General features: G+C 43.1%; 1 protein-coding gene across 3 annotated transcripts in view; it reads left to right on the forward strand.

Moving 5' to 3' along the window:
* The first annotated feature begins 945 nt into the window (after positions 1-945).
* The window catches only part of wnt4 (wingless-type MMTV integration site family, member 4), a 30458-nt gene continuing 5065 nt past the window's right edge, over positions 946-26338 (forward strand). The window contains exons 1-4 of one of the 3 annotated variants that reach the window (XM_070860180.1): positions 946-1561; positions 4485-4765; positions 20151-20282; positions 23669-23811. In XM_070860180.1, coding sequence (XP_070716281.1) covers positions 1485-1561; positions 4485-4765; positions 20151-20282; positions 23669-23811 — 633 coding nt within the window. In that variant the 5' untranslated portion in view covers positions 946-1484. Of the gene's footprint in view, positions 1562-4293; positions 4371-4484; positions 4766-20150; positions 20283-23668; positions 23812-26338 lie in introns of those variants that run through there. The other 2 variants (XM_070860182.1, XM_070860183.1) reach the window with 2 other exon arrangements.

The raw sequence follows: 26338 nt of genomic DNA on the forward strand, positions 1-26338 counted from the left end.
CCTCACTCTCATTGTTGCCACCAGCACTAACCTTGGGCGAAGATTCCTTCTATGCACCATGTGTAATTAAATCATAAACCTATTTATAAAGAACATGATTTTGTGACACATGTGGCCATTTCCCCCACACTGCTATTAATGTGATTGTCTATTTTAAGGTGGGGGGGGGGGAGTTTCAATAAAGAGGCTAAGATTCATTATCTGCTGCCCCTGTGAATGCTAGTAAGAGTAAGGGAAAATACTTCACTTTGAAAAGATGAGCATGTTTCCGAGTCCCACTCTGCGCTGGGTTAGCTGATATCAGCCAGGGAGGCAAATTGGAGTGCTCCACACGGCCTCGGTATTGCTGGGCTTGGGAGCAGGGAAACAAGCCATTGTTCCTGCCCCAGTCTCTATTTTATGATTCCTGTTGGGAAGTGTGAACGCTGGGGTGAGAACCGGTCCGGCTTGGCTCGGAGACGCTCCACACAGTCAACAAACACTTTCCACGTTCACTTTCTAAGTGTGGCTGATGGAGCGATGTACACAAGGGATGTCGGTGCCCCGGTGTGGCTGTATCACCTGCCACAGAGAAAAGGTAGGGGAGGGGAGAATTCGTTTTGATAAGACTAAAAGTTTTGGGTCGGATTTTTTTTAAGTTTGCTGTGAAAGGGTGAGTAATCTAGTGACCGTCATTCTCTTTTGCTTCTCTCCCTCTACCGGTTGCTTCGGTGCTTTTCTCAGCAGATCTCCCAGTGTATTCGCTGTCAGATGGGGCTCCTGTCAATGTATCAGTGACTCATCAGCGCCTCGATAAACCACACACAGCGGCGAATGGAAGCAGCTAGTGGGGCTGATTGACGCGGTGGCCGCACCAACCCTGAGCTGCCTCACCCGCCCCCACCCCCCGGGGGGAGGAGGAGGAGGGGGGGGGGCAGAGAGAGCTCGGTGCCCCCCGATCAGGGATCCGAGCAGGGCTCGGCTCGGCTCCTTCGCATTCTCCTGCTCACACAGCCTCGGCGCAACATCCCACGGATACAAGCCTCCCGACACACCGCACCGGAATCCGCAGGCGCTACCTCCTGCCTCTCCAACCCCACCAGAGCTCGCCTGGAGCCGGCCAGAGCTCCACCGAACCTCCGCTAAACCCACCCTCACATCCCTTCGACCGTGGAAGGCAATTTCACCAGAAATCACTTATAACAACCACACTCAAACAGCACTTAAAGGCGATCTCTCCGTCCGTATATATTTATATATACATATATTGGCGACATCCTTGATTATAACTTTTTTTTAAAGAAATTGAGTGGATCTTACTTAGGGCGAAGATTTTTTTGTTAACCTGTAACAAACAACCTGGAAAACTAAAAAGACTTGTTGCACTTTATGAGATTTTTATGGGGAGAAAAATCTGAAACACTTATTTCCAAAAAAAAAACCCATCTGCAATTAAGGGAACAAATATTACTGCCTGGATTTTAGGCTGCTGAAGTTTCTCCGTGATGACTCCGGTCTCCTTCCTGCGTTCGCTTCTCGTCCTGATCTTGGCTCTCTTTTCGGCAAATGCTAGTAACTGGCTGTAAGTGTTGATAATTATGACTTATGGTATTTATATTATTATTGCAACAAAAAAAGATGTTAATTCTCTCATCTGAAGGCGAGATGGTGCAACAGGCAAAATGCATGAGGTGAGGTGGGGAGGGGGGGGTTCAAGATTCGTTCTCTTCCCCCAAAAAATATCACATTTTGTTTCCCTGTTGTGTCTGGGTGATTTTTTTTTTAAATTAAGACCTTCAGCTTCATCTGGATGAGTGTTTTTCTAACCCTTGACTCCCATCCTGGTTGTCATTAAGGCTCTGAAAAATTTCCCAATAAAACAGTACCGCCCTCTTAAAATATTAAACGTATTTGGCAATTTAAAATGATCCTTGTTGTATAATTTTACTGATAACATAGTGAAGTTATATTTATAATATTTGAAAGTTTTGTTTTAATTTACACGCCTCACTCAGCCAACAGTCAATGCTCCTCGGGGTGGCGGGTGTCATCCTTATTTATTTATTTCAATTCATTAATTTGTGATTAGTTAGGTGGGGTGATCTGAGAGAGAGTGAGAGAGAGGGAAAAATAGACTTGTGCAGACCTGTTCTCGACTTCAGCAGATACGCGCTTTCAATTATTCCTCTTTTTTCATTCATACTGTGAGTGAAGGTACCGGCAGATGACAGGCGTGTTATTTAGATTGTGGCTTTCGCCCGAGGCGGCTTTATTCCAATAATTTTATTTTTTAAGAAAGAAACGAGTCAAAATATGTCAGTCGTGAATAAAATGTTGATATAATAGAATAATAAATAGGCCGATAGTACGGGATATAGCCTCTCCCTGTATTGTAATGATGAGCAGTCTGTTTGAAATGTCAGTGATTCTCCAATATAGACTCTTTTCAACAACAAAAAATGTTTATAACCAAACCCGTGTATGGCAGAGATGGCTGTAGGGGCTGGATTTAGAATTGTTTTTTAAAATTGCTTATATCAAGAATTATCGCGTCTTTAAATTACTGGCATGTAGTAATTTTTTTTTTAAACAACGTAATTCTAAGAGAGTGGGATGGTGTTTCTACACAATTAGCATTTCATGAGATTTATAGAGCGGCGGGATTAAATACAGTTGTTCTGCCCTTCTCTGTCGTTGGGAAACATATATTTCGTCCTGTGTACGCGAGAGAGAAAATGTGAGAACGAGTGAAACAGAGATAGAGAGTGTGAGAGAGGTGGATCTATCTATTTCCCATGTCTGATTAAAGAAGGTATTTGTTTTCCAAACGATACTGGGCAAATCGGAGGAGGGGGAGCTGCTTGGGGGATTTGAAGGTCAGCTTTGCACAACAACAGTCTGCTACACTGTCATAGTGCTGACTGTGAGCCGCCCAAACAACAGATACCTCGCCAGTCTCATTTGTATTTACAGTGGGCGACCCTACCCAAAACAGGGTAGGCAGGGCAGCCTCTTCTGTGATCAGTATTCGAGGGGCGGGAGGGTTTTAAAGGTTAAATAAAAGTGTACCAACCCACAGAAAGGAAAATGCAGATATCCTTAACCCTTTAATTACAAAAAAGTGATTTTTTTTTTGTGGTTGCAACTTTAGATGAAGAAGTGTGTTCATTTCCAATAACGTTTAGAATTTGAGAAACCTGTGAATCCCAGAGTGTTCTGGTTTACAGGAATCTGCATCGTTACCATTACCAAAACTACACTAACTGACCTAGCAGGCTTCGTGCTGGTATATGGAGAGAAATCTCATTAACCGCTGGGTGTCCATAATTCATCGCAGGTCCTTGTTCCAATGTGAAAATTAGTCGGATCGTTCCCCATAAACTAAAAATGAACAGCCAGGATGAGATGATTTTACATTTGATTTAGTTAAATAGTTTTCCCGTTATTATTTTTAATTTGGGGGCTTAATAATATCTCTTTTCTGTAGATTATTTTAAGAAGTTGTTTTCAAATCAAGATATTTATTGATGGAGCAACTGGAATCTTCGGATTGACCAATTATATATATTAATGCAGGAAAAAAAACAATCATTTAACCGACAACTTTTCATGTTTTAGAACTTGGTGAAATATATGCGATACATAACACAATATTTGACTTACACAATTCTCGCAATCCATTTCCTGGTCATTTTCTTTAAAGAATTCAGATTGTAAATAGTTATTCGCCTCCCCAAAATTAAAACATAATTGTTCGTACACCCCTCCCCCAAACATATACACAATCTTGTCTGCATCCATTTCAAATACCCTGAAGGGAAAAGGTGCAGAGTTGAACTGTTTTTTAAAACTGCTCATCACCGAGATAAAGTACCCCTCTTATCAACAAAAAAATCTGCCCATAAAATATTACAAATAGTATTGGAAGCTATGTGTGGAAGAGCAGAGTTTGCAGTGGAACTGGTGGACGAATACTTGGGGAATATCTGTCTGATTTGCCTTCATTCTCCGCCACCCCTCTTGCAACAGTTGTCACGAGTTTATCTAAAGCTCGCTTAGATACTTGAAGGAAGGAGCGAATTTGGACATTTGGAATTTACAAAGAACTTTCGTTTCACATGTTTTTGATTGGAATCTCCGCCAAGTTTTGACTTCTGTGATTACAAACATTTTGAGTGTAAAATGCTAAACATTAAGAAAGTCTCGAGACAAAACAGACAATGAAGACATGTTTTGGCACTGGCCCAGAGAATGTCTTTTGGGTTGTGAAGTTATGATATCTGGATTGTACTGTTATAGATCTCCTGTTTTACACTGAGGTGGATCCCCTAGTTCATACTCTGGTGGATCCCCCGTTTTGAAATGTGTCAGATCTGCTTTGTTACACTGTGGTGAGTTCTCCAGTTATTTTAAACTGCTACACCCCTGATCGTTTGACTCTGGCGGATCCGCCTTGCGTTATATTTGCTTCTGCTCACCCCGTTGCCTTCTGTCTGTTTGAACAGCTATCTGGCCAAGCTGTCGTCCATCGCCAGCATTCAGGATGAGGAAACGTGCGAGAGGTTGAAAGGTTTGATAAACCGACAGATTCAGATCTGCAAGCGGAATGTGGAGGTGATGGACTCGGTGCGGAGAGGAGCCGAGCTGGCGATAGAGGAATGTCAGCATCAGTTCAGAAACCGCCGCTGGAACTGCTCCACTGTCGATACACTGCCTGTATTCGGCAAAGTGGTCACACAAGGTACACAGAGACCGAGGCCGATAATGCCGGGTTACAGCACACAAGGTACATAGACCAGAGCCGACAAATCCAGGACATGAATCAGGATCAGTGACAATGCACAATTAAAACAGTGACAGAAGAGGCTAAGTTAAATTACAGAGGCTGACAGTATGGTGTCCAAGGAACAATTGAATGTCTTTCTGCAGAGAGAGTTTGAGAAATGTGGCGCGAAGGGAGAATTGATCTATGAAAAGGGGACTTTTCTGTTCTTTATGACCTCTTCCTGTTTCTAAAAGTGCTTATATTGTCGTGTGCAGGAATGTGCTGGGAGAATTGAAGGATAGCTATCACAGGATAAGGGGACACAAGATAAAGATAAGAAAGAAAATAACTTGCATTTAAAAGAGTTGGTAATTCCTACACAAGGAAGGTGTACATCAGTCATTGCAACCTTGGGATTTAATATACACAGGTCAGGAATAATAATCCAAGGATTGAACACACAAGACAGGAATTTAGGAACATAGGAAATAGGAGCAGGAGTAGGCCATTTGGCCCCTCGAGCCTGCTCCGCCATTCTATAAGATCATGGCTGATCTGATCTTGGGCTCAGTTCCACTTCCCTGTCCGCTCCCCATAACCCTTCATTCCCTTATCTTGCAAAAATCTGTCTATCTCCACCTTAAATATATTCAATGACCCAGCCTCCACAGCTCTCTGCGGCAGTGAATTCCAAAGATTTACAACCCTCTGAGACTAGGAGCAATGATTACCCATAAATTAAAGACATTGATACACAGACTGAGAGGATGGTTGCACATACGCATCTGTGACAGCAATCCCAGGATAGAACAGAGGAAGTATCGGGATACTCTGTGCCCCTCTATCTCCAGAAAGAGAAATTAATTATTGGAAAACCAATAAAGGATGAACCGCAGTGATAGATCTCTTGTCTTACTGCGATTTATCAACACTGCCCTGGCTTTCTTCCCTTGGTGCTCCTAAACTGCAAATACATTGTCCTTTTCACTGTGTTGAAATCATGATTTGTTACACTATCTCCTCCTTCTTTCCCAGGGCTTCCAAACTGTGCCGGTCTTTACCTCTCTCAGTCTTCCGTTCCTCCCACAATCTACCGAATTTAAAATTCAAGCTTAGAATCACTGTTCCTTGAGGTAACTTGTCCTCTCCCCTACTCTTTTCAACCTTTGGTGGTCGGCTTCCGCCCTTCACCTGAATAATAAACCAAAATAGAATACAAGCCAACAACATTCCTGAGATAAAGCTGAAATATATCAGCGAAAGCCCTGGACAACCAATAGTGAAAGCGAGAGTGAATTTATTTCTATAATCTAGTTCAAGGAAGTGCAGATCAGTGATATGCAGATATGCAGATCACAAGATAAAGTGTCAATGTGGAATGGCAATATCAGACAAGGACAGTAATCCAGTGATACACAGGTGCGGAACAGAAATGACAGTAATACTGGGAAGGATCACGGTACTGATCAGAATCTCAGGATAAAGCCAATTAAAGAGCTTCCCGAAAAGCTCAGTGGGTCTATCCAGTGAATAGCTGAGCCTTACAACAACAACAACTTTTATTTATATAGTGCCTTTAACATAGCAAAACATCCCAAGGCGCTTCACAGCAGGGTTACAAGACAAATCAAATAAATTTGACACTGAACCACATAAGAAGAAATTACGGCAGATGACCAAAAGCTTGGTTGAAGGTTTTAAGGAGCATCTTAAAAAGAGGAAAGAGAGTTAGTGAGGCAGAGAGGTTTAGGGAGGAAGACCTAAGGTTTGATCCCAGGTCATCGCCATTGGTTAAGGGGGAAACAATTGGCCGAGCTTCACTGCTCATGGCTATCCGGCAAATGCCGCTGTGCACTGTGGACATTATATGAGAGCAGGATTGGGCTCGGAAGTGATGCCCTTGGTGGTGAAAGGGCCTGCTGATTGCTAGAGCTCACACATCAATAATAGCCAACATGGAAATATCTGAGGGTTTCCAGACCCAAAGAGTCAACAAATTCAGGAGCGCGGGGGAGAAGAAAAATAATGATCACTGATAATGGCACAGCTACTAACACTAGTACATAAAAAAATCTCATGTATCAGTAATTCAAGAAATAAGACAGAAATCCTGGGCAGTACGTTCAACTTCATGGGGGTGTAAAGCAGGGGAGAGCGGACCGTCCATCTGCTATACACCCTGCAGCCAATGGAAAGGAGTATTGGCGGGGTGTATAACGGGAGGCCAATCTGCTACTACCTGTTTTAGCCGATCCCCCACCCCCACTGAACTTGAATGTTTCGCCCCCATCTTTCTATTTCAAATCCTGACCCATCTGTCATGCATTTCCAGCATCTTCTGCTTTTATTTCAGAATTCTGTTCATTTTTATCCATAATAATTCACGGGTTGGCAAATAAAATGCATAGGATTAAGGCAGCTGAGATATAAAATAGAGGGCATAGTACTAGGGATAACACACACACAGCAGACAGTAATCCCAGTGGTGTCACAGATGGAATCAGTGACACCGATATCTGCACAGCTATGGTAATCCCAAAACAGCCACATACAGAGTCGGAACAGTAATCCCAAGACAATCATACACAGCAGTGACAATATTCTTGAGAAAGTCACAAAAACGAGCTGTCGGTTTCAAAGACCAGCTACTTCCACCTCTGTAGCATCGCCTGTCTCTAACTCTGCTGCAGCTTATCTGCTGCTGAAACCCTCATTCATACATTTGTTAACTTCCACCCTCCATTAACTTGTGCTCATCCAAAACTCTGCTGGCTATATTCTAACTCGCACCAAATCTTGTTCATCCAACACCCCTGTGCTCCCTGACCTACATTGGCTCCCAGTTCATCAATTCCTCAATTTTAAAATTCCCATTGCCATGCTCAAATCCCTCCATGCCTTGCCATTCCCTATTTCTGTATCCTCCTGTAGCCCTATGATTCTCTTAAAAACTCAATATTCTTCCAACTCTAGACTTGTGCACTCCCCACTCCTTTCACCCTACAATTGGCAGATGTGTCGTCAACCATCTAGGCCCAAAGCTCTGGAATTCCCTTCTGAAACATCACCGTCTCTCCACTTCTTTCCCTTCCTTTAAGATCCTCCTTAAATGTGAATAAGATTTTAGTCACCTGTTTAATCACCTGTCTTAATAGCTCTTTCTTTGGCTTGGTGTTAATTTTCGTCTTATTACGCTCCTGTGAAGTGTTTGGGGCCATTTTCCTACGGTAGAGGTACTATATAAATACAGGTTGTTGTTGTCACACATAGAGACGTCACAGAGCAGTGACAATAATCCCAGGACAGCCACACACAGAGCAGTCACAGTAATGTTGGGACATAAAGCAGTCACTTTGTGAGAGGATTGCACGATATAGGTCAAATATTGACCCTGTGAGATAATGACACGGAATCAAGTTCAGTTATAAGTAAAGGAAGGATTACATCCAGAATCAAATTGATATTAATAAAAGGAAATACTTCATAGAGTTACCAAGCTAGTACAGGTAAATCAGGGACAGATGTCCAGTAAGAACTTCAAAGCATTCCAAGTAAATTAGAACCTAAAAAATGGCAAAGATAGACTCAGCTGTGAGGACTTGGGATCTGGAGGAAATTGTAAAAATCAAAAGAGATGGTTGGGAAAGTATAACATATTGGAGTAACACTATAATTGGATTTACAATACAAACCTGGTTCCGAGTAGGTTAGCCAGAATCAACAGAGATAGAGATATACATAGAAATATGTAAGTAAGCAAATAACATATATAGATATTGGACACTGAATCATGGAAAACATGCATGGAACACGTTTAAGAAACTTCACATTGAACTCTCAGGACTGCAATGAGGTATAGGTTATTTTACATTAAATTCAATGCAGGCAAGGGGTTCAACTTGACGAGAAATGTGCAGAATCAGCCCCAGGGATAATGCTACTTATGCCCACACACACACCACACATCATTTTAAATATGAAAGTTAGGGGGTGAAATTGCCCCGTGCCCCGATCGGGGGTGGTAACCTTCCGGGGTCGGGGCTTTTATCGCCTGGCACGGAAGTCCCAACGTGGAATTGGGCCTTACGCCCCTCAAGGGGTGCGGAGCGCTGTCTCCGGCACTCCACTTCCTTTGGGGGAGGTAACGCGACGCTGAGTCCAGTGCTACACGGATGCTCCACGTAGCCTTCCATTAAAGGGGAGGGCCGCTGCCCATTCTGCAGGCCCCTTTGGTGGCGTGAGACCAGGCCAGCAGCCCAGCACCCAAGGCAGAGTGCTGAGCTGCACGATGGTGTCCCATTCCACACCGCTGCAGGCCTCCCTTTTAAACAGTGCCCCGAGAATGGATGTCAGCCAGCTTTGCGACCAGTGAAGCTGCCGTTGACATACGCCTGTGCCAACTTCGCAGCCGTTGGGGCAGTAAGGGGCCGGCGCGCACAGCGATGACATAATCGGCGGTTGCACGATGGTCCGTGGCGCTAACCGCAGTGCGCAGTGCTGCCGGAACAGCGCCTCCCAAACCTCTGCGGCAATTTTCCAGGAGGCGGTAACACCCCCTTCCCCCAGGCAAAAACTGCCGGAGGCGTTAATGGGGCACAAAGGTAATTTTGTCCCCTTAAATGTCGCTGTCAGTAATTTTTACTTATAACCTTTATTCAGATTTTTATTGCTATCAAGGTATTATAGGAAAGTTAGATTGCAGTTTCTGCATTGATGCAACACAGTTTTTTTATGTAGCGCAACTTAACTGTGGCTTGCAGTCTCAATATCAGGGTAATTTGAATTTTGACAAGCAGTATGAGGCCATCTTGAGGAGATCGTTTCACACCACCTGGACTTCGCCAACCTGCAGTATAACTACAACTGGTGTAAACCCATTTAGAATTTAAAATGATCCAGGTAATGCATTGAAACATTTTTACATTTTTAATACTGGCACAATTCATAATGTTAGGACAGTCTGTCCTTTACTAACTCAGAACATTTAATCAGCTTCGAACTCTGGTGGGCAGAGCTCTGCTCATGTATTTAACTGTACATGTATCAAACTACAATTTGCCAGTACTGTCCGCTCTCACAGCTCGACTGGCAACCAGCTACATAAAGATGCTATGAAAGAGTTCAAGCTTCCTTCACAAAATGACAGTTTAAAAACACTGAATGCACTGCCTGCTAGGGTGATGGATACAGATTCAATAGTAGCTTTTAAAAGAGAATTGGATAAAATACCTGTCGGAGCAAAAATTGCAGGGATGCGGGGAAAGAGCGGGGCGTGGGACTAACTGGATTGCACTTTGAAAGAGCCGGCGCAGACTCGATGGGCTGAATGGCCTCCTTCTGTGCAGTACGATTCTATGATTCTATAAGCAGTATATGACTGAGCCATATAGACCAGGATGGTCACAGATTCCATCGGTAGTCTCTGCTATATCCGCTGATCTCAACTCAGGCAGAAATGCAGCTGGATTTTTACTTTGGCCCTCAAATTGATGTGAGATGGCCACTTGGAGATTAATGTACACCTAAACCATTTTGCATTGATGCAAAAGTAGCACATTTAAATCCAGTCTTGAAGTGTTACACTTGACCCTTGGCATAAATGGGCAAGGGAAGGGGGAAACACATTACCGACCATTACCCAGTGGCTCCTAATGGAACTGTATGGGCATGAATTTGGATTTGGCTCAGCTATGATGTCCGCCACCACCCACACCCACCCCCCCGCCCCCCCCAATGATCAAATGCTCACACTCAAAACCGAGATTTTTCCATATTGGCACAAAAGTAAAGTACTGCAGATGCTGGAAGCTGGAATAAAAACAGAAAATGCTGGAAATCTCAGCGGGTCAGGCAGCATCTGTGGAGAGAAAGCAGAGTTAACGTTTCAGGTCTGTGACCCTTCGTCACAACTGGAAAAGTTCGAGGTGTAAAAGATTCTTAAGGAAGTGCAGGGTCAGTGTGAGGGGGAGGGGAGAAAATAACAAAAGGGAAGGTCTGTGATAGGGTGGCGGGCAGGAGAGATTAGAGAGACAAAAGTGATGGTGGTGCGAAGCAAAACGAGATGGTAATGGGGCAAGTTAGGAAGCAAAAGATGAGTTTAGATGGGGTGTGAATGGCAGAATAATTACCAGCTGCCATGGGAAAGAGAGAGAGAAAAAAATTAAGAAGGTGGGGTTTGTAAAATAAAAAGGGAACAAAATATGGGCAGAGGTTATGGTCTGAAATTATTGAACTCGATGTTGAGTCCAGAAGGCTGTAAAACCTAAACGGAAGACGAGGCGTTGTTTCCCCATTGGTGTTATTTTAATACAGGCTGATTTTAAAGTAACATCAGCCAGCAAATCTAGGCTTCACACAAGTCTGAGCGGAGGTGAAGAATGGACACTGGGATGAGGCAACAGGCAGCACACTTTGCTGGTGGGACTGAAACAGGGGACTGCATCTTCTGGACAGTAGAGATATTGTAGGGAAGGGGCGGTAGCAGTAATTTATATAGAGCCCCCAGAGCTAACCCTGGATTCAGGGGGTTTGAGTGACAGTTTAAAACTGAACAAAGTTTGCCACCAGAACGGGCAAAACCAGCCCAAAAATAAGCTGAACATTCATTTATTGGATGGTATTAAACAGGGCTCGACACTCTTTTAGCATTTTCAGCTCAGAAGACATGAGACGAACGGTCCCTTTTACCCCTTATCTTGCCCTTGTCAATTTTGATCGGTTGAATTGGAACCTCTGTCAAGCCAGCCAGTATAATGCAGCTTTTTAACGGGACTGCACTGTGTCGCTGGTGAATCACAGTGAGATAGAAGCAGATGTTGGACGTGTGTTGATGCGAGTGGGATTCCGTGGATTAGAGCGACCTCCACTGTCACTACTTAACCTTGCAAGATAAGGTTTGACGGCCGAAGCATCAGGAATGACATCGCAGTTCAACAAGGCCACCCCAGCGTGTTCTCGGGAGCTTTCCTTCCATCTCCTTCCTCTCCCCGATGAGGTTAAATAGTGTTACGTTATTTTAAAACGCGAATTTAGCCCAGTCACATACATCTGTTTTTACAACCCATCTTGACACAGATACAGGGGGAGGAGCCGCGGGTTCAGCCCCTGTGCTCAGGGACTTGGCTCATTTGTCATAGAGTTATGTGCAGAGTTGGGTTACATGTCGTTCATGGCGTCTTGTTGGAGGATGATAGATTGCATGACAACTGTAGAAAATCTATCAATACTGAACACTCATTTTCACTAAACGAATTCCTACAAGACTTCGCTTGTCATTTATGTTTTGTTCATGATGCCAATGCACTTGGGGAAATGGTTTTCTGTGCATTTAATTTGCCCAGTCTTTAAAAAAAAACAGTATCGCTTTCTCTCCCCTCTTCTGAGAGCTTTGACAGTGCCTAGGGTGTGGTTCCACGGTTCCAGATATCCTCTGCTCCCTCCTGCATGTTGCACCTTACTTCAGTATTGACTCGTGTCAACAGGCTGTTTGGCCAGAGGGACAATACCCAAATTTTAACCATCAAACATGGACACACACGCATTCTCCAGCAGGGGGGTCACTAGGAACATAGGAACAGGAGTAGCCTATTCAGCCCCTTGAGCCTGCTCCACCATTCAATTAGATCATGGCTGTTCTGTGCCTTAATTCCATTTACCCACCGTAGCTCCATAAAAGAAAGACTTGCATTTATATAGTGCCTTTTACGACCACCGGACGTCTCAAAGCAAGTTACAGCCAATGAAGTACTTTTGGAGTGTAATCACTGTTGTAATTGTAGGAAACGCGGCAGCCAATTTGCACACAGCAAGGTCCCACAAACAGCAATGTGATAATGGCCAGAAAATCTGTTTTAATTATGTTGATTGAGGGATAAATATTGGCCAGGACACCAGGGATAACTCCCCTGCTTTTCTTTGAAATAGTGCCATGGGATCTTTTACGTCCACTTGAGAGAGCAGACAGGACCACAGTTTAATGTCTCATCCGAAAGATGGCACCTCCGATAGTGCAGCACTCCCTCAGCACTGCACTGGAGTGTCAGCCTAGATTTTCTGTGCTCAAGTCCCTGGAGTGGGACCTGAACCCACAACCTTCTGATTCAGAGGCAAGAGTGCTACCCACTGAGCCACAGCTGACATATTCTTTGATACCCTTAACTAACAAAAATCTATCGATAGCCACTAAAAGCAGTAATCCTGGCTGATTTTGTCGCCCTTTCTGAGGGGCACTGAGATCAATTTTAGTCCCTATTCCTAAACTGAAGACTGACCAGGTTTCCATCCCCAGGACTTTCCTGATCTGCATAGTTCAATACCACACTGGGTGGCTAATTTGCCCGTCGAGCCCCACAGGACACATATCAATAAATTATAGAATCATACAACATAAAAGAAAGCCATTCAGCCCATCTTGCCTGTACTGGCTCTTTGAAAGAGTAATCCAATTAGTCCACTCTCCTGCTCTTTCCACATAGCCCTGCAAATGTTTCCTTTTCAAGTCTGTATCAAATTCCTTTTTGAGAGTTAACTATTGAATCAGCTTCCATCGCCCTTTCAGGCAGTGCATTCCAGATCATAACAACTCGCTGTTTATTTATTTTATGGGTACCAAAGCTTACACTCCAGGCAATCCACCTTAATGTATGATACTCTTAATGAATCACCTCAAATTACCACATTCACTATTATTGACAGTCCTGTTACCACCAATACTTCACCCCCTGGTGAGACAACCCACCAAGTTTGGACAGAAAAAAATGGGTGTTTTTCACAGTTCAAGTGGACATAACACAAAATTTCACACGCCCACTGTAACACTTCACTGAAACCCTAGTGACAACACGACTGTCCAATGTTAAAGCAACAATGAAGGGGAAGGGGTGTGCTTATCCTGTGTTTCAGCACAGCATGGGCCATTTTTGCAGCGAGCAGACCCTGGTATGCCAAACCAAGATAAGTATGCACCTTTTGAGTTCATTATTGCCGTTCAATTGGGGTGTGCACATTTCTTTTGATAAAATATTTATGTATTATTTGCATTGCTGTTTGTAGCTCTGTCATAACAACAGTGACTCAAATGTAGGACACTGGGTGGTTCTGACATTGAATTAAACTATGTTTACTGTGGGTTCTTCCAATCAAAATCCTTCATTAAACCTACCTATGATATAATTTATATTTTGAACGACAGGAAAAAAATAGTAAATCTCTATCTCCCACACAATTTGGTTTTTTAAAAATATACAATTATGGAACTTATTGTGTGATACTGTATCCTTTCAGCTCCTACATCACAAAATCAACGCTAAAACCTTTGGGTCCTATATTATGTTACCCGAATCTCACAATCTCCTGATAAAAGCAACCAGTTCAACAAACATTTTGTAAGCCATATTATAGCGTTGATTGAATCATAGAATATCACAACACTGAAGAGGGTATTCAGCCCATCATGCCTGTGCCGGCTCTCTCAAAGAGCTTTCAACTTAGTCCCATTCGCCTGTCTTTTCCCCATATTAAAATTTTCCTTTATCAAATATTTATCAAGTTTCCTTTTAAAAGCTAGTGCAGATTCAGATTTCACCACTGTCGAACATTCCATGTCTGTGTAAAACACTTCACCTAACTCTTCCCTTCATTCTTTTGGTGATCATCTTAAAATTCAGAGAAATATGAATGAGGCAGGGATCAACACCTCAGGAGATAGTTTCATTCCCTGCCTCCAGGAACAAGTGCCACGCATGAGCAAATGTAAATGGTTGCTGATAGCTCTGCTTGTTCATCAGTTTATTTTAGCTGTAAATGGGGGTCAACTTTAAGCCCTTCTATATTGGTTAGCACAGCAATTTTTATGGATCATCCCTTCAGATCAGGGAAGGCGTGCAGTCAGAAGGGAACGATCAGGAATGTATCTTTGTAGCAACTGCATATGCACAAATCATGCAAGAGGTACACAATGAAATGTTTGATTTTTGCAAGTTGGTTCTCAGGTAACCACCTGCAAAGCACTGTAAGGTGTAGGATTACAACCTAGATTGATTCACCCTGAATATTCCCACTTGTAAGGTAGATCCTTACCTCCACTCTTGCAGCATCGCACTGCACTCATGCCTTCATGAGGAACTTATCCAAATGCAGACCCATTCATGCTGTGCGACACCAGTGGAGTATGTAGGACTGGCCTCTTTTAATTGTTTCTTTACCCCCTTCAATTTGTTCGTCTCATTATCTTAGGTGGTTGACTCAGAGTGGGATATGATTTATTTTCTTATGCTTGGGAATGGATCCATGGTACCAGTGAGTGTCAGCAAGCTGTTGAACAATGGAGGACATCACTGCTGACACCCCCACCTCTTTCCCCAAAGTCCAATGATATTTGCAGGACTTGCTGTATAGCAGTCATGTATGGCAATCCTGGCTTATCATTTGTGGCACTCCTATAGTCGTCCCAGCTCAGTTCCGCTAACTCAGTGCAGACTGGGCATCAAACATGGGACACCCCGAATTGGCAGTGCATTTACCAGCTGAACCATCAGGGGCTCTTATTCATATCTAATTGAATACTAATGATCACAGAAGCATATTGTGCGGTACTCCACATTCACAGTACACACTTAAGCAGTAGATTCCTGGCCTCCTGTCTCATATTTCCAAATGCTGATTTGTTAATTAGTTGTATAAGTGGGTCACTTTAACACTTCATTATTCACTATCACAATCCAGCCACTGTGAGTGGCGCTCTGCAAGCTATAATTGTAAACACAACAAAGTAATGCCATTCTTTAAAAAATGACTTTTGTGTAGTACTTTATACATTTGCACTTTAAATTTATACCTATTCTTGGGAAAATATTTTTAAGTGTTACCCACAAGGGACTGAGTGGTGCAGTGGATTAACACTGTTTTTCACTCCTATAGGTTTGAATCTAGCCCAGACAGATGGGATGAATGTATCCTCTATCTGCCGACTATCAGCCATGTAAAATAAGTTTCTTCAGTTTCACTTCCAGTTCCTAGTGGGCATAGACCCACAGCACCCAATAGAGCACTTTTGGGTCTGATGTGTTAATCTTACTCATTGAGGTGTTAGGGTGGGTATTGGACATGGAAAAATATCACACTGGTTGCTTCTTTGAGGTTGGGTTGAAGGTATGTTTTTAGGGCAGAGTAGAGGTATCTTTATTCTGCATCTAACTGACCTAATATTCTTGATGTTGACACTGAGTGCCTGAAATGGGAAAGTGTTCCACTACCAAGCAGTAATGTCTCTCACCTAGACAAGGATAAAAATCCACAATAAAAAGTAATTAAATAAAAGTTAACTGCACTTTGCGCTAATTGGAAAAAAAAGCAAATCGTAAAAAAAAGGACTAAAATGTATATTTGGTACAGCTGAGGTCCTTAAAATCTTTCTGCAATAGTGTCTCAAAGTCCCACTGTTGCAGAAATCTGCACAATTATACCATAGGATGGATTTCACACAGCCAGAAAGAAAAGCTGAAAAACTGCAGTTATTAACTTCCTTTCTGGCTGCTGTACCTTCTCCAGAGACCAGGGAAGGTCTAGACAGGCCAGAGATGGCAAACCGCTTTACTGGCCTTTACAGGCAGGCTATGGTGTTCAGTCGGTGAGTAGCCAAGAAGAATTGTTGCTTGTGCTTCTGATAGCAAAGTCTGTGTCTCCGTTGGAGCATTGTTGCCTCCAGAGATGCCCATTGACACCACTTGTTTAGGTGGGGATCCGAACTTTCAGAGGCAGAAGAGACATCTTCTTTGCGTTACTGCTTTTCTGTTGAAGTTGAGCCTGCTGTCAGTGGCATCAGAGTAAAGTAAATATAGTTCAAGTTAGTGCAGTGGGGAACAGCTGTAACCGTGCACAAAGGACCAAGTGCAGCCCAAGTGAATGCAGTTTCTCAGAAAGGCACTGTCTATTGCAGCGGTTGTGACCCTGCAATTGGCCTCATTGTCCTAGGGCTAGAGAAGGGAAAGAACTAGCCAGAGTACCTGCTCCTGATTGTTACCCAGTGACTTGGGCTGGAAAGTGGAAATTGGGTTAACAGAATTGGGCTATGCTGATATGTTCTCTGCAGTTAAATGGGCAGCTGATACTAAATGCCTGCGCTCATGATTGAAGAATGAGCAAGGTAATAAAGGGCTGCCAGCGCCCATGAAACAGTATACCCACAGTCAGTAACTTCGGGAGAGGAAGGGAGACCAGAGAAGAAAATTGGAGGAAAATGTTGGTGGCAAGGGGATGAATTGTTCATTGGAGAGGAGTACCCTCCATCAGTGTAAGAGAAAATCACATCATATTCCTATAATACAATATTATTAATAGCATTGGTATAATGTCAGCTGTCTGGTACAACGCTTACCAACAGGAAATCATTTTATTTGTAAATGAGGAGTTTATTAGTATGGTAAAAATTCACTTTAGCATTGACTGAGTGAGGCTGGGGAGCACTTTTAATAAAAGTGAAATTCCCTCTTGAAACTAATAATACTGTTGTGTGTTAGCAGATACTTAATTAAAATGGAGCAATCCAATTGGTCCTGCCAATTGGCGCTAATATCTGTTTGACAGTATCAATTCGTGGAACACAATTTTAAAATGAAACACTGTTAAAGGGTTCCCACGTTGTGAAAGTCTAAGATCCCTACATGAACCTCCCACCATGAAGCTCCCCAACAGCTTCGAAGTTAAAAACTCTGCCCACCTGATCCTGATCAGTATTGAGCAGGCTGATCCCAGCTGTGATGGTGGTACGACTGCTACAATTGACTTCAGCACCTTGAAATTAGGGAGAGGAAAATCAGCCAGGATTCGCACTCCTCGTCACTTTTCAGTGGACCTTGGCGGGAAATGTATTAGGGATATCGGATGAGGACAGGGCCGGTCTCAGCTCTGATGCCCATATGATATAATGCTCTACCAACACACACTTTCCAGGCTCACACCTGAATGAGGTACACAGAAGATACCCTTTGACCTAAACCCCAGCAAGCCTTAGCACATTTCAGAGAGAAGGGGAGGAAATTTGAGGATTAAAATAAATCTATTTGCAATGCTCAGAGCAGAATCACACAGTCTTAAATTTGGTAATAAGAAACTTCAGTTCTGCTTTAATAAGATTACTGTTCTCTATACCAGCATGGGACTGCCTCATTCTCGGCTATCATCTCATGGCTTAATCAGCTTCACATTCCTGCCCACCAGCCATTAAAGTAACATGATCTAAAACAGTAATGATCTTTGTTGGCCCATCAGTTAATGCTCAGTCAGAGAGAGTTGCTGGCTTTATTTTAGGGGTTAGTTATGCTACAGGTAATGGTCTCAGACCAGTTGGGGATGGTAGGGGGCATTCAGCCAACCTGAGCAGCTGCCAGCCCCTGTATTGTGCTTTCTGTCCAGCATGACTATAATTTTGTGCATGCATGCACCAGCCAATTTGATTTTAATGTTAGGAGCGAGCCAAAGGTTGTGTAGAAACTGATATTTCAAGAGGACTGCGTGGGAGCTATTAAAACAGGACTAAAGTTATACCAAACTATTAGTAAAGTTCAAGTGGTTTCGGACTCATTCCCGGCCTTGCATCTCTGCCTTTAGTGCAGTCTACAAACTGATCACCACTCTGACATCACTCTGATGGTTCTAAGTTCTGTGTCAATATGCACACAAAGCCACTTTGCCTCTGTAATGTATTTGCTTCATGGGTTCTTTGCTTAAGAAATCATAGCAACACATTGCTATTAAGAACTAGTTGGTTTATTAGCAAAAGGTTTAACAATCTCGCTACCAGTTCATCCACCAGGCTCACAATCACCTGCCTCATCGTGGATCCCCCAAACCCAACTGGCTGAGGTTTTATTGAGTCTTCTGAACATTAGGTGCCTGGCTAAGCCACTCCCAACTCAACAGCTCTACGACTATTTTAAAATAACTTTAAATCAAGTACACCTTTTTGTAAGGGTACAAAAATCCACAAACTAATAAACATTAAAGGGAGCCTTGACAAATCAAATTAAATTAACATTTTGTTCCGTGTTGAAATGATGCACTCCAGTCCCTCCGATGCCCACCTCTCGCGGAAGGTCGCGAGTGTACCGTGGACACTGCGTGCTCCATCTCCAGGGACACCCTGGCGCAAACGTAGCCATGGAAGAGAGGCAGGCATTCGGGCTAAACGATCCCCTCAACCGCCCATTACCTGGACCGGTTAATGGCCACCTTGGCCAGGCCCAGGAGCAGTCCTATGAGGAGGCCCTCCGACCTGCCTGCTCCCCTCTGCACCGGGTGCCCAAAGATCAGGCGTGTGGGACTGAAGTGCAGTCAGGAATTGAGGAGCAGCCCCTTCAAATAATGGAAGAGGGGCTGCATCCTCACACACGCACTTACACATGGAACATGGACTCCTCTAGACCGCAGAAATTCAACAGCTCTACAACTCTTTTGTTGCAAAACAAAAATAAACATTAAATCAAGTGCCCCCTTATTAAAGGGGTGGGGGGAACACTCCAAACACTTTTCAGGTGCCCTTTTTTGTTTTTTGTTGGGTTTTTTAATGGGTTTTTTTAGGGCACCGAGAGGAAATTATACAAGTGCCCCCTGACTGGGAGGACACTAAAACCGGCAATAAAAACAAATTAAACTTTAAAACATATAAAATCAAATTAAAATTTGGTTGCCGGGGGTGATGATGCACTCCAGTCCCTCCGGCGCCCATCTCTCGCAGAAGGCCGCAAGCGGACCGGTGGACAACAGCTCTACAACTCTTTTGTTGCAAATAAATAAACATTAAATCAAGTGCCCCCTTACCAAAGGGGGGGACACTCCAAACAGCGTACAGTGCCTTTTTCTTGTTTTTGTTTTTTTTTGTGGGTTTTTTGGCACTAAAACCACAAATTATACAAGTACCCCCTATAAAAGGGGAGGGGGATACTAAAACCCGGCAATAAATCAAATTAAACTTTAAAACATATAAAATCAAATTAAAATTTGGTTGCTAGGGGTGATGATGCACTCCAGTCCCTCCAGCGCCCAACTCTCACGGAAGGCCGCGAGCGTACCGGCGGACAACAGCTCTACAAACCTGTGAGCATACTCACGGTGCATACATTACAGCCTCAAGAAAAAATAAGCCCACTGGAGTGGAGGAAAAATCAGAAATGATTCTCAACAGAACTGTAACAAACATAGCTCCCAGGTGGTCCTTTTCCATGCACTTATCAGCTTGCTCCTGACACTGATATTTAAGTAGCTGACACACACAAGCACAGAACCACATCAGTGCTGGTCAGACAACATAGAAGTGTAACTTGGGTCTGTATATCTTGTTCGGCTCTATACAGTTACATCCCAGTGTGTCCGTGATGCGGCTGAGTAACCATTCTCAATTCTTTAACTGCAGGAACAAGAGAAGCAGCTTTTGTGTACGCAATCTCATCTGCTGGAGTAGCCTTTGCAGTTACTCGTGCTTGCAGCAGTGGAGAGCTGGAAAAGTGTGGCTGTGATCGCACAGTCCACGGAGTGAGCCCCGACGGTAAGTCTAAATATGTTGCTCCATCAGGAGGCTAGATGTTGCAGTGAGTTAGCCATTGGCCTTTCTCCTCTGAGATCTGTGCTCAAAACTAGCCCAGAGTGATTTGCGGAATGTCTTCCTTGCCTGTATAGTTCCTACATGAAACAAGTGTCAGCAATTTCAGTCCCGTTCCTAGTGACCAGTGCAAATTACCTATAAGCTGGCATTAATTGGCAAGCTGACTGAGAGAGGCCACAGAATGGCTGGTGTGAAAAATGGAAAAAAAATTGCACACATGTGGTAGGTCCTTTCCTGAGGTTGGATTGGGGCTTTCTGTTGAGGTGGAGCATGCTGCATCTAACCATGCTATACTTGATCTTGGAGTGCTTGATGCTGATACCAGGTGCCTCACATTGAAAATGTTCCATTTTCTAGTGCTAACATTCATCATGGATGAACAAAAAAAACACATTTCATGTGCTTCATCATCATCCACATATCAGACCTTAAAATACAGGGAAACCACTTTGGGTAAAGGAAGGACTTCATAATGGCCAGTTGCAAGTTTCGAAGGCCCTGTTTTCCGCCTTTCTAACCCCTATGTTCTCTGAGATGAAGCCTTTCTGCCATTATTTTTTTTTAATTCATTCATGGGATGTGGGCGTCGCTGGCAAGGGCAGCATTTATTGCCCATCCCTAATTGTCCTTGAGAAGATGCTGGTGAGCCACCTTCTTGAACGTGTCCATGTGGTGAAGGTGTTCCCACAGTGCAGCTAGGGAGGGAGGTCCAGGATTTTGACCCAGCAACGATGAAAGAACTTCCAAGTCAGGATAGTGTGTGACTTGGTGGGGAACGTGGAGGTGGTGGTGTTCCCATGCACCTGCTGCCCTTGTCCTTCTAGGTGGTAGAGATCGTGGGTTTGGGAGCTGCTGCCGAAGAAGCCTTATGACTCTCCATCTAGCAGCCTGAGTATTTATGGTGTATTCAGGACATCATTAATGGCAGGAATAGTGCTACCATATTCTATCCTCCTCCTCTTCTTAATTCCTACATGCCCCCTGACACGCTGGGACCACTCTCCAGCCATGGTATATAGGGAGTTAAAGAGCAGCTTCCCTCACAGGCTTAATTTGAAACAATTGTTACAGATTTAAGTCAGTTTCTCTGTGCCTGTTTGAGGGAATTAACAAGCCATTTAATTCAAATACAAACATCTTGTGGGATTTGTGGAAATGTGTGTTTGATTGGCAACTCTTGGCAACAGTTAATTAAATCTGTACGGTCCTGGTCAATTTTTGTAAAGGGATTTATCAACCAGTCTTGTTCAAATCATGGAATCTGCCTGAAGACTTTGAAAACTGATAGTCATGCCAGATAGCTTCCATAGATGGTGCAACAAAGAAAGGAATCACTACATAAAATAGTTTAGCACAGCAGCGACGAACTATTTATTATTTTCTAGTATTTGAGGAGCTAGATAGTCTTAATAGCTACCGTAAAAAAAATTTATTGCTAGTGTGTGTTGTCGTTTCAATGTTTATTAAATCTGTTTGTAAGTTAAAGCCGAAGCCAAAGTCAAAACGAGGAGGGTCACATGAGATCATGTGATAAAACCAGCAGCTAATAAACTATTTGTTTCCTGGGCTCTCTACAAATGTACCTAGATATCTGGCCAATGAAACCTTTCTTTCTAGGAAATAAGTAGCTAGGGGGTCACCTCGAGTAAAAAATACTAAGGAAACAAAAAAAATGGAAGCGTTGTTTCTGCTTTGCTGTGGTGGTGAAGTTGGTGTGTAAATATATGATCTGACTCCCCCTTGCATTAGAAACTGCAAAGTAAAACCATGTGGGGTTTTCAAAACTGAACTGCAAAGTCCCAAATGCAGTGTAAATGTCAACAAAAAAATTACGAATTATTCCATTTCAGTTTGTTATGCACAGTGTAACTGCACTACAAAAGCAATTAAACAATTTAATATCATTGCAGCAATTTGAAATTGCTAAATATGATTGAGAGTCCAGTGTTCAACCATTACTAGTATTCCATGTGGAAGGCTCCTCTGCAAATATTGGAACACTCATAGGAATTTTGAGATCAATGTTAACCTTCCTCCGCCCAGCAGGAAGATTACAGGTGGGGGTTAAATGGCAGTGTGGAGGGGAGGGATGTTCACATCGCGTTCCCGCTGACCGCCATCTTAACTGACCTCAGATCAGGCACGGGAGGGCTGCCCAGCCCAGGCAGGTGGGGACCTACTTGACAATTTAAAGTCATGGCCCGATGACATAATCGGCAGGGCAATGCCATTTTTACTTACGGATTCAGGAAGCACACATGGGACCAAACCCAGCAGCTATACCATGACGGGAGTCAGTGGAGTGGCGAGAAAGTTAATTTTACTTTTCCGTGGGATCTTTGTGGAGCAGGAGTGCCCATCTGGGCTCCACAAGGAGTCCTTAGACCACCCCAGCCCAGCTTTACCTCTCCCTCTCAGCACTGGTATCTCCTGCCAAACCCCTTCCCCAGCACTAACTTAATTCCGTGAACTGTTCTCTTGAGACCCTGGCGTCCTTGGGTGTCTGACCCAATTTCAGGCTTGGCCCGCCAACCCTGATGTCACTTCCACCAGTTAGGGGAGCGAGACGGTGTTAATTTATTTAAATTAGGCCCAGGAGTTAAAATAGCCTGGGCCTCAGGCTGAAGCTTCCACAGAGGTTTATAGATACATAGGAACATATGTGGTGCCAGAGAGTTGTTGCCTATAAAATCCAAAGATAGAATAAGGTTAGATGCCAAGAATAATCTCTTTTTGCAGAGAGTTATCAGTCTCTGGAACAGACTTCTACAAAATGTGGTATGAAATAATTCCAGTCTTTTAACAGGGAACTTGATGGGTTTCTGAAAGAGGACATTCCCAGTGATAGGGGATACATGGTTAGTTTACTTTGCGGTACAAAATGGGCAACCACAATTTTCTGAAGCTTGCTTGTTTGCCTCAGGGAGTCTGAGAGGAACCTGCCAACAATTTTTCTTCATTGGCTAGTTTTGTTTTCTATTCATTTTGCATCCCAAGAGACAACACTACCAGGAGTAGAAATGATGGCATGTAAGGTTACAAAGTCTACTGGATAGAGTGAACTTGATGGGCCTGAAGGTGTTTTCGCAATTTTCTTTTTGTATGTCCACATGTACTCCACAAAATATTAATGCCTCCAGGAGCAGAAAATGGGGAAAACATTGAAAAAAACTAATATGCAGCCATTAACAAACCTGTTTTGAATCTGGTTTAGTTCCCAACTTGGCCTAGGCTTGACTTGACCTTGAAAATATCAGGATTGTTCACTTCTGAATTAAACAGGCTTTTTGTTCTGATCATTAATATTTCTTCATTACTGTTGGGTTTAGGCTTCCAGTGGTCAGGATGTTCAGATAATATTGCATATGGTGTTGCCTTTTCCCAGTCTTTTGTGGATGTAAGGGAAAGAAGTAAAGGCGCCTCTTCTAGCAGGCCACTAATGAATCTGCATAACAACGAGGCAGGAAGGAAGGTATGTGGTTTATAATCGTAAAACTCCAACTCTGCTCTAAACTGTTACCAATCTTAAACTTTACAATTTCAATTCAAATGTTCCACAAGCTTCTCTAGTTCTCCAGTTATTGCATCAATAATTTTCTTTGTTGAACAGTTTGATTCTAGGGGGAAATAGGTTATATCAAGTGTGTTTATCTATGGCTGATTACTGCTGACTGGTGTTGTATTGGCAATAGTTCTGGCAATATTTGCCAAAATATGTGAACACATCTGTCATGAGATCACAAGATAACTATGGATGTGGAAGGCCATCTGGCCCATGTTAGTTCATCCATCCAGAAAGACCCTAAAGTTCACCAGACTTTTGCAAAATCCGACTGTTTCCCGACTGTTTCTTAAATAGTTCTAGATTCTTTGCCTCTATTACTCCACCTGGAAGCCCATTCCAGATGTTGGTCACTCTTTGTGTTAAGAGCTTCCTAACATCTGTTTTAAATTTGTCCATTACTGGTTTAGTAATGACTTGTTTGAAGTAATTTTCAGGATTTGCCTTTTCCATGCTGCTTACTATCTGCTATAGTGCAATAAATTCACTTGTCAATCGCATCGGTTTCTCCAGTCTTTCCTCATTATGCAGTTCTCTGACACCAAAGCCCCGATTTTTAAGCCCTCCAGGTCCCAAAAGGAAACCTTGGGGAATACCTTGACCCAGGCTTCTCCTTCCCTCCCTCGATTGCAATCCCCCCCTTGCTCACCCGATTGCCAGGGATCGGTCTCTAGTGTCGGCCTCCTGCTGCCCAAATTCCCGCTCCTGCGGTAGAGAATCTGTCTGGGTTCAGGTGGCATTCCTATGAAATGTAATGGTCATGCCTCGACGTCTGCGTTGTATCCGGGTACATCTCCCGCTTTGGGGCTCGCATGCACCGTTCTCGCATTTCCCCCTTCCCCATTAAAATCGGGGCCTAAAGATCGGCCTTGTGGCTCTTATATGAACTGACTCTAGTGTTTGAATGTCTCCCTAGTATCTTAGTGATATCGGACACGTCACTCAGGAGAGGTTTGGCCATGGCACTATACAGTTTGTGCATAACTTGTATTCTGTTGGTTTGGCTATAGAGTTCAACATTCAGAATGCTTTGCTGACTGCTGCGCTGCATTGGTTGGACATGTTAAGTGTTGAATCGATTTCCTGCATTGCTTATTCAGGATCAATGGGTCCTCCTAATTTCTGAATCAAAGTTATTGATGTAAATTAGAAATGGTAAGGTCCCAATACTATTCCCTGAGACACTCTACTCTGCAGTTTCTCAGACCCTGACATAACTACTCAACATTAAATTGTACAAAAGCAAAACACTGCAGATGCTGGAATCTCAAATAAAAACAGAAAATGCTGGAAATAGGTCAAGCAGCATTTGTGGAGAGAGAAACAGAGTTAACGTTTCAGGTCGATGACCCTTCGTCAGAACAGTTATGACGAAGGGTCATCGACCCAAAACATTAACTCAGTTTCTCACTCCATAGATGCTGCCTTACATACTGAGTATTTCCAGCATTTTCTGTTAGATAAATTGTAGATGTGCAATCTTCAATTCTAATCATATACTTGGTCAGTTAACTTGTGGAGAAACACAAACTGCATGTTTTATGAGGTCTGCAGAGGATGGGCAAGTGGCATTTAGATAGTCATCATTTCGCCTTTATTTTTGTTATCTTGTATCTTCTCTTTTTCTTCATATCCTGCCTGGCTGAAATTTTACTTTTTCAATATATCCTTTTCTTAGCAATATTCTTCTCTTCCTCTCCTGAAGCAATTGACTCTATGATGGAATATGATTCCACAGGCAACTGAGCAATTTATCATAGCTTATCCACTCAGTCATTATTCGTCAGTTTGCCTTGAACTGTGAATGCTGCCAGACTATTTGAGTGTGGGGTGCACCATAATGGAGCTCAATATCCATATATATGTGCTTTCAGTAAGGGTCATTATCAGGAGTAAGGACAATGCCTGATTTTCCCCTTCCAATCCAAGGGGATGGAGACCAACTATGGCAGCTGTACCACTGCCCCAGCTGAGATCCGCTAATTCAGCACAGACTGGGGATTGAGCTTGGGACAATCCTTGCTGGATAAATGCATTGAGTTATTGGGCATTCTGTTTTAATACTGGGCTTTCACTTTAGGTATGAATGCTGGGATAATCCCCTTACATTGCATTCTCTCAAGCAAGAGAAATGTTGGGATTACCTGCACAGTGATCACAGATCAGAAATTACAATTCTGAATTGATGGCTCACGATCCCATGTGGAAGAGTTGGTGCATTTGAACTCTGGATATAAATTGATTTTGAAATCCTTACATCCAATCTACACGCAAAGCCATAAGGTCCAATGTTATATAGTCTATTTCGCTTACTTCAATGTTGCATAACTCAAATTATCTGATAATTTTAGCACTAAATTCCCACTTTGCTGTGTTATTTACATTGCTTTACGGAAATTGTTGAATAAGTCAATGTTTTAGTGCAAACAACAACTGA

This window comes from Pristiophorus japonicus, chromosome 18, assembly GCF_044704955.1.
Source record: "Pristiophorus japonicus isolate sPriJap1 chromosome 18, sPriJap1.hap1, whole genome shotgun sequence".
In the NCBI taxonomy this organism is placed as follows: domain Eukaryota; kingdom Metazoa; phylum Chordata; class Chondrichthyes; family Pristiophoridae; genus Pristiophorus; species Pristiophorus japonicus.